Source organism: Cyrtonyx montezumae, unplaced genomic scaffold (genome assembly GCF_038088225.1).
Source record: "Cyrtonyx montezumae isolate F1298 unplaced genomic scaffold, pur_monq_1.0 scaffold_23, whole genome shotgun sequence".
Lineage (NCBI taxonomy): Eukaryota > Metazoa > Chordata > Aves > Galliformes > Odontophoridae > Cyrtonyx > Cyrtonyx montezumae.
This window is the reverse complement of record NW_027071970.1, coordinates 3,529,985-3,539,020: the sequence shown is the minus strand read 5'-3', so window position 1 is coordinate 3,539,020 and position 9,036 is coordinate 3,529,985. Positions and strand designations below refer to the sequence as shown.

At 50.0% G+C, this 9,036-nt stretch overlaps 1 protein-coding gene across 1 annotated transcript; it reads left to right on the top strand.

Moving 5' to 3' along the window:
- Positions 1-2,909: 2,909 nt before the first annotated feature.
- Positions 2,910-4,558, top strand: LOC136050042 (phospholipase A2, minor isoenzyme-like). The gene is made up of 4 exons (XM_065738657.1): positions 2,910-2,943; positions 3,023-3,182; positions 3,905-4,032; positions 4,434-4,558. The coding sequence occupies exons 1-4, from the start codon at positions 2,910-2,912 to the stop codon at positions 4,556-4,558; spliced, it is 447 nt and encodes a 148-aa protein (XP_065594729.1).
- Positions 4,559-9,036: the final 4,478 nt, after the last annotated feature.

Here is a 9,036-nt window from a genome sequence, read left to right as displayed (position 1 = left end):
GCAGGTTTGGGTCTGGATTTCAGTGAACCAAAGACCTTGTTAAGGGGGGTGATTGAGCCTTTCATTAAGATGCAGCCAAACTCTTTTCCCAGGGAAATAACAGCTTCATCTTAAGTTTTAAAAATCATTCCCTCTCTTCCCCCAAACTGAGCCCTTGTAAGGGAGAGGGGCGTTTGAAATAGGACTGAGAGGGCCGTCGTGCCCACAGGGCTCTTCTCTCCCATCCCTCCCCCTGCGTGCCAGAGCTTTTCCTGACCTGGGTGATACGTTTGGAGAGTTCTGTTTAGGTAAGAGGGTACTTAACAGATTAGTACTGAAAACACAAAGCAATAATTTTTGTTACTGAGACAAGAGTCTGTATGTCTGTTTTTTTAAATATTTCCTAATGAAAGAAGAGCTGCATTTTATTGGGTTTATTTTTATTCTATATACTTCAAATTTGGGTCTGCGGACAGCGCTTTCCTCCCTCTTGGTACATGCGCTGAACTGCTTCTGTGCCCCCTCCAGACATCCCAGGCCAGCTGTGCTGCTGCTGGGCTGAGAGCCACTCGCTGGCCAGTGCCACCACTGCCTGGAGGCCGGGGCTCTGCTTTCAGGGTGGGCATTTTTTTAAAAAGAAATAAAGCTGTGTTTTTAAGCCAGTAAGTTATTACACTCCGATGTTTGTTCTCTCCACACCTGTAACCCCTTTTTTTTCCAGATTTCAGTTTTAAATTCCTAATAAATTATTTGAAAAGTGTCCTCTGTCGTTACTTGGGTGGTGGAGGGGTGGGAACTGCGGGTGAGCTGGTGCCTGGCAGGATGGAAGCCCCAGGGGTCTGTCTGGCTGTGTGTTCTGCTCCCTGACTTTCCAACAGTGTAAAGAAAACAAGGTGGAGAATCCTGTGCAGCAGGTCCTCAACACAGAGAATGCTTAAAAATAATTTAAGGCTCAAGACACTGACTTTGGGAACCAGTTGTACACTGGGATAGCATCAAAAGAGTACTGAGCAGCAGCAGCCTTGTGCACCGTACTGACGGGGGAAGCCAGAAATAGTTCTGGTGGAGAAATCTTTACCCTGGTGGGAGTTTTCTCATACGGCACTCTGCTGCTTCTCACATGCCTGCTTTCCCACACGGAGTGATCCCCTCATCGAGATCCCAGATATGATAGTATTTTTGATTTGTGATCTAACAGGGCCGATTTATTGGGGGCTCTCTTGGCAACATCCATAATAAGTCAGACACTGAGAAAGGGAGAAGAAGGAATCACAGAGTCCTGAGCTTCATCGATAAAAGAACCGAGAAATGAAATATTTACAAAGAGTAAAGGTGGCCAAAGAAGCAAAGCAGAAAGAGAACACTTGATATTGAAGGGAAAGTCAGCAGCTTGGTCCATGGCAAAAGCTCAAGATGTTTTTTTCCCACTTAATTAAGGCACCGGCTCCTTTACATCAGTCTTCAGTGTTTGCTCAATGCGCTCACTGTTAGAGGACATAGGAATCCTGAGCCCATAACTCAGCACCTGTTTGGCCTCAGGTAATGCATGAGTGGGGAATCCCAGAGACTCAGAGAGCTTGTGACAGGTGGTGATGGCTCTGGCAGCTCAGCAGCACATCCACGTTACAGAGGTGTCCTATGGGTCCGTAAGCACTGGGTCCTGTGCACACCCCAACAGATTCAGCCACTCTGAAGGAGAAGATGTGGTCACCATCGCTTACAGAAAGATGCAGTCGAGCTTGCTGAAGGGTTGCTGAACTCAAGGTTTCCTGAATAAATGCTCTGGTATTTTAGATTGCTGGGGAAAGACAAGCTTTGCCTCTTCCCTTGCTGTTAAAACGGAAGGCTGGCTGCATGCTTCAGAAATAAGCACAGGCTCTTACTGTCAAGGGAATATTTCAAGTATAAAATGATGCCAACCCCACAGCCTTGACAATGTTAGGGCCTCTGAGGTTGTGATAATGAACAAAGTATATGGGGTTGCTGCTGGCTGACTCCAGAGGCTTTTTCTTAACCTGAGTCAAGGTCAGAAAGGTTCCTGAGTCAGCTCATGCCTTGGCATAGAGAAGCACAGGGCCTAACTGGCTGCTGCTCTGCTGATGGAGACACTGCTCTCTGAGCTCAGGCACTGTGCTGCATCCATGGAAATGCTTTCTAAGAACGGTTCATTTCCAGCATAGCTCCTCTGAGCTCAGGTACAAACAGCCACGAGCTCTTGTTGTAGCCAAGCCATGCTGGCCTTGCCAGGAGGATGGGTACCATGCCACCTGCTTGTACCTGAAATGAATTTATCATTATTTTTGTTCATGATGTTATCCCTCACCTGGTGACGGGTGTGAGATGGTTTCAGCAGCAACTGGAGGAAGCTGGACAAATCTGCACAGCCTAGATGGAAAACAGAGGGAAAGCATTGCATCCCTGTGTACTGAGTTAAAGCTTCCTGTCTCAAGCTCCCACTGCTTTGTTGCAGCAACACCTTCCTTTGTTGCTGTGGTTGTTTCTTGTTGTCCCAAGATATTTCAGAAGCTTTCCAGGTTGCTTTGCTCCTGGTTCTTGCCTAGGAGAACCTCTTAGAATCTTCATGGTTGGAAGAGACCTTTAAGGGCCATCTGGTCCCACTCCCTGCAATGCACAGGGACACCCACTCACTCCATCAGTGCTCAGAGCCCCTTTCCATGACCTTGGGAATTAAAAGAATCAGCAGCAAAAAGTAGTTGCCCTCCTGGCTTCCAGAGCTTGAACTCCACTGGCCTTCAGCAGCTCATGCCACAATCTGCCGCCCACAGTTTCTGATAGGAGAAATCTGTTTGATAACATAAATTGATAACATAAACACTGTTGTGTGGAGCCCACTTCCATTTCAAGGTGAGCTTGTAGTATAAAGAGCTGCGTTTTCTCTAGCAGCCGTCACATCGTCAGATCCCACAAGCATGAAGACTCTGGGTGTGCTTTTCTTGCTGTCAGGTGTGTAGGCAACACGTCCCCCCTCGGCCCCCCGCCCTGCTGCCTCCTGCCCAACACTAACCCGTGTGCTTCTCCTCAGCGGTGGCTGCCATCGCTGCCATCTCACCTCGCGCACTATGGGAGTTCCGCAGCATGATCAAGTGCACCATCCCACACAGCCATCCCTTCCTGAGATTTGATGACTACGGCTGCTACTGTGGCTTGGGAGGCAGTGGGACACCCGTGGACGAACTGGACAGGTTTGTAGGACTGCTGTTACAAAGCTCTTTCCTCTCTTGTGCTTTCGTGGTTCTGGATGCCAGCCCCACCTCAGCCCCTCCTGTACTCCTTCACTGAGCTGTCTGGTTACTGGGGATGAAGCATTCTCCTGGAGACGGCTTCAAGGGAAAAGGTGTCCCAGTGCCACACCTTTGTGCCCTATTACTGGGAAAGAAATGCAATAGCATCTGTTGCTCTCTGTGGTGGCTGAGCCACATGCACTCCAGCACTGTTTTGCAGCAGCGCTGTGCCTGCAGTCCCAGGGGCAGCTCTGAGCCCACCAACCAGAGCTCCACCATCGACATGCTCAGGGCTGAGCTGCAAAATGCTGAGAAGTGGCTTTAGCAGCCATGAGTCCTGCTGGACTGACAGCCAGAGGGTGTTGGGTTGTGGCAGCTGTTGGCTCCTTGGGCACCAGGTGCTGATTGGGACACAGGGTAAGTGCTGCTTTTGCTGTCCTCTGAGAGCGTGCCCTCAGGGAGCGTGGTCTGGCAGGGAGGAGTTGGAATCAATGGCTCCTGTGGTCAGGACACACTCTGACGTGTGACCCTTTGAGGTCCTTTGTGCCCTCTGAGTTATCACTGAATATTTGGAGGGTCTGGTGATTGTAGTGCTCGGTGCCTCATTATACACACTTACCCATGCTACAAGTCAGCTGAGTTAGCATTTCAGCATCTTCTGACTTCTCCTCCATGTTTCCCAGGTGCTGTCAAGCACACGACGAGTGCTACTCTGAAGCAAGGAACAAGACCGTGTGCTCCTCCTTCCTGGACACCCCCTACACGGAGATATACAAGTACTCGTGCAACAACGAGGAGATCACGTGTAGCAGTACGTCCCGCCCCGAGTCCGGGCCGTGCTCCGTGCCGCTGTGCCTGCCCTGTCCGGAGGGAGTGGGGCTGCACAGCTCTGCGTGCGGGAGGGACGCGCAGGGGGAGGCTCCGCCACGCACAGCGCTGCAGTGACACTGCGTGCACGGTGCTCAGCACAGCGGGATCCCCGTCCTCCCCTGAGGGTGATGGAGTGGTGCCTGGGAACCCGAGGGCTGTGGGTACCGGGATCACTGCACCGCTGTGCATCACGGCTACAGTGCAATGGCAGAGACCTCTGGAGGGCAGGGGAGGGGAGGGCAGGGGAGGGCAGGGGAGGGGGGGAGCGGCTGCGTGGAACCGGGGACCTCGTGCTGAGATGGGGCACCGCGCTGAGCTCTGACCGCCGCCCCTCCCCTCCAGGTTCCAACGACGAGTGCGAGATGTTCGTCTGCAACTGCGACCGCACGGCCGCCATGTGCTTCGCCAAGGCGCCCTACGACCCCGCCCACCACCGCATGGACAAGGAGAAATACTGCAGCAGCTGACTGCAGCGCTGCCGCCAATAAACGCCCCGCACCGCGCGCCTCCGCCTGCTCCGTGCTGCGCCGCGAGGGAGGGCGGGGTCAGGGAGCCGGGGAGGGCATCGGGGAGAGCCACGCTCCGCCCCTTTTCGCCAAACGCGTGCTTTGATTGGCCCAGAGGAGGGGCGGGGGCGGGGCTAGAAAAGGCGCGGGAGAACCGCCGTCCCGCGCTGTGGGGCAGCGGTCCCGGGGCGGTGCGGAGCCCTCGGGGCGCGGCCGCGTGTGGTGCTGAGGCGTCTGCCGGCCGTTGTTTGCCCCGGCTGGGCTGAGTCCCGGCCGGGAGGGGCTGGGGAGCCTTCTGAGGGCCGTCCCACCGTGTCCCGGCCTGCAGAGCGCGCCCTGCCCCGCTGCTCCCTGCGGAGGGCTGACCCGTGGGTCCCTGGGTCACTGTGGGTGTGGCGATGGTTACAGGTTAGGATGGCGAATCACGTTTTTCTTTATAAAAATAGAATGAGTATTGAGTGTGCATCTCACGTGTGGCTGCGCCCTCTCAGGGCAGAACGAGTCCCCGCTTTGGAGCCATGTGCGTTTCCTGTTTCCCTCAGCTGTGCCTGTCCGTGGGTTTCTGGAAGCTCTGAGCTCTGGTTTTCCACAGAAATGTGGAGGATCCTGGATGTGTTTCTTATTCACACTCATTGGGTGGTGCAGAAGAATGAACAGTAGATTTAAAGAGCCTCCCCTCCCAGCAAGCCCTTAGGTGGAGAAACTTGTCTCACAGTGTCAAGCGCCAAGGCCCAGGCAGTGTGGAGGCTGGGGCATGCCAGGGGGGCTGCCTGAGTTTGTGTTGCTGTGTTATCTTCCTCTTCTTTAATGTTTTCTAGGCCAAGATTTGTTTGCCTCTGCAGGGAGAGTTGAATTACTCCAACTCTATGGACACTGCAGAGTTGTAAGTGAAGGTACTCTGGCTGAGATGATGTATACAGAAAGTAAACAGCTGTGCTCAAGGTAATGACTGTGTTTTGGTTTCTGTTTGTGTCTGGAGTCCTATGCTATGCACCTCCACTGTTATTCTCCCACTATGGCTCAGCTTTTCCTCTTACCTGCACTGAAGAAGGTGGTGAAGGAGGGAAAAATAAGTACAGCAGGTGGTAATGAGGTATTGGATGTGAGTGGGCAGGGACAGGACTGGGGTCTGTGCCCCAGCTTGCAGGTAGCATCTGTATCTGGAACCGTGGGTTTAAGGCCCAGCTGGCTCGGCTCTACCTTCCACCTTCCTGAAGCAATTGTGTTCCTGATCTTTCCGGAAAGATCTGAGAGAGAATAGTGATACCATTTATCTACTGCCTCCTTCGTGCTTTTTCTCAGTAGACCTCAGAGTGCTTCACCAAAAGGTATTGGTCATGGTATTGCATGTGTTAGATTATGGGCAGCATCTGCAGAGAGGCTGAGTGACTGTGAATGTTGCCGTGTGACTTCCAGACTGACCAAAGGGCTGAGAATCCGTTCTGGTCTCATCCTTCCAAATGCAGTGCTTTTCTTTGTGCTGAATCCTCTGTGTGCTTGTTGGCCATTGTGTTGCCTCAGGTAACTGCCCCAGAAAATAACCAATGTAAAAAGCATGCATCTTTTGAGTGGAGGTGTCCCTTAGACTGAAAAGGGAAGTATTCACGAGGAATCATTACCCAACATTCCTGAAGCATCTTTTGCTGCCACAGTGTTCCATATGCAGAAAACAAATGCAGTGAAGGGTATGGCAAACCCTTCCCATATCATCAGAAATATTTTGTTGGCTCTTTTTGAGCTGGAACTTATGTTTGCTGAAGTCAGTGTCAACACTGCTGTGCATCCCTGTGCCTGTGGGATGCGTCACTGACCGCTCCTCATGCTCCAGGAGTGAGCCCCAGTGTGGGGATGGTTTTGGTGGTTAAACGAAACCCTTCTGTGAGGGATTTTCCTCATCACCCCTCAAGAATCTTGGGATAATGGGATAGCAGAATGTCCCAGAAGTGGTCTTGCATTAGCTGGACCATTATGTGGTGATTACGCAGCTCACTTGACTCTTGTTTTTGTCTCCTGGAGGCACCCTTTGTTCTTAGCATTCTTCCTCAGTTTCTTATTCTACATCTGCTCTGAATATTCTGTCTTGAACTCCCACATTTCCCACTTTTTTTGTTTATTAGCAAACTATTAATGTTCTACATAATCATGGCACTAATCTTCTTATTAATGTAATCATGTACACAGCATCCTGACTGCCTGACTTGGAGCTTTCCCCTTCGTTTTGTGCAATGCTCTGTAACAGCATTGCCTTATGCATTTAGGTTATCGTGACTCAATCAAGGCTTTGGTTGACAGCATGATGAATGCAAGAGAAGAGACAAGGCAAAATTAGCATAATGGCACGAAATGCTACTGAACCCATTAAGAAAAGTAGGAACATGTTTGGCCCATGGCCCAAATTCCTGCAACCTGGAAAAGAGCCCCAGAGGGTCCCATTCTGTGAGTATGTGTAACTGACTGGAGAGAATCTTCAACTTTTGTAGGCTCTGATGTGTTGATTTTGAATGATCACTAAGATTCACTCAAGATATGCTTTTAAAATCCTCACAACCACGCCCTTGGGTTAATAATAGAAAAACAATGGCCACCCAGCTTGGCAAAGTTGCATGTCAGTCAGAATAACATCACTGGGCAAGCCTGCTAGAGCATCACTGGGAGCAGAGGAAAGCAAACTATGCGCTCAGAGCAGCACAGAGGGTTAGGACTTTTATTCACCCTAAACACTCACACACTCACACACACAGGCATCCATTTTAGATAAACATAAGCAGGAAGCAGAAGCTCCCTAAGCAAGTGTGTCACTGCTTACTGACCTCTGAGAGATGGCAAACTGCTGGCAAGGAGAGCGGAGGAACGTGGCGGCGGTGGATGTGATGTGCAGGGCCAGCAGGGCCTCCCCTGCTTCAAGGTGCACTTTTCCTCTCTCACCCCTCCCAGTGTCTCTCCTGCTTTTATTTTCCCCAGTGTCTGCAGGGTTTTTTCCATTTGCACACCATATCTGCGTGGCCAGTGCATGATACAGAGCCCAAGCAGAACACCTGCTTGCAAAGCAAGTCTCTACAAAAGTAAGATAAACTACCAAGGTCAGCTCTCTACAAAACAAGGTATTTGCAGCTACAGCCACAAATATTAGTTCCCTTAGAACTGTCAGAATACTTTGTTCCATCTCAGGATCATTTTTCAGTCGGTCCCATAGAGGTGCCAATGGAAGGGAGCAGTGAACCAGAACGTCCATTGGGTGGTATTCCAGAATTCTATATTGAATCACATGTTGAAACAAAGTAAGGTAGCGTGTGCCTTCATCGAGTGATGCACAGTCATGTGTTTAACATCCTGTGTAGAGGATGAAAGAGCCAAACGTCCTATAGCCTATCGTCCTCCGTTAGCTTTGCGTGGGGTTTCTTTCCAGGTTCTGTCTCTGCAAATAAAGGAAAGGTTAATTGATAGGCAAAGTGCATCGTGTCTGGGCATTACTGATAGTGGGGTGCTGGAATTACACCTAGAAGAGCTAGGCCTGTAGATCCAGCACTGGTAACACTGAATCCTGTTCAGTTCACATTTGGTCCACTAGTAGAATTGAGGAGGAAGCACACAGCAGCCTAGGTAGTGCCTAATAATTGTAATCCTTGGGGTTGCATCAGTAACACAGGGAAATCACCCACTTCTGTCATACCATTACCAGTGTGGTTATTGTGATGCCATCCCGTGGATAATCCAGTCGTTCTGCACCACTCACTATGGCACCCAGAAGTTATCTACAATACAACAAATTGTAAAACAATACCACTAAGTCAGAAACACAGTCCCAGTTGTAAAGGAAGAGGATGCACGAGCATCCAATCTCAGTCTTTTTTAGCAGTGTGGATGGAGATGCAGCAAAATGTGCAGACAATGTCAACCTCATTGTATTGACATTGCAAACATCTCCACCCATGATGCAGTGGTTTCTGAAAATGTATGTAGTGAGAACATCCACTTGAGGATGATGAGATCTTTCCTTGGCATATCCCATTGATGTAACAAGCTGTATGGTTGATACAAGTTTGATATTATTATAAGAGATACCAGGAGCAATAAGCAAACACGATGGCTGTACCAATGTTGTGGTGATGTTATTACAGAGTCCAAGCATTGGAGTTCAGAGGTTAGATGTGGGTCTATCTTGAATTTACACATTCTCATGCTGAGTGATCCCCTCATCTAGATCCTAGATATGATAATATTACTTATTTGTGACCTAACAGGGCCGATTTATTGGGGGCTCTCTTGGCAACATCCATAATAAAATCAGATGGTGAGAAAGGAGGAAGAAGGAACCACAGAGTCCTGAGGTTCATTGATTAAAAAACTGAGAAATGAAATATTTACAAAGAGTAAAGGTGGCCAAAGAAGCAAAGCAGAAAGAGAACACTTGATATTGAAGGGAAAGTCAGCAGCTTGGT

What these genes read in the sequence shown, in the direction of transcription:
- LOC136050042 (XM_065738657.1), top strand. Translation starts at nt 2,910, where the DNA reads ATGAAGACTCTGGGTGTGCTTTTCTTGCTGTCAG. An exon ending in TGTGCTTTTCTTGCTGTCAG is followed by an intron (nt 2,944 to 3,022) that starts GTGTGTAGGCAA and finishes GCTTCTCCTCAG; the next exon opens with CGGTGGCTGCCATCGCTGCC. An exon ending in CGAGGAGATCACGTGTAGCA is followed by an intron (nt 4,033 to 4,433) that starts GTACGTCCCGCC and finishes CCTCCCCTCCAG; the next exon opens with GTTCCAACGACGAGTGCGAG.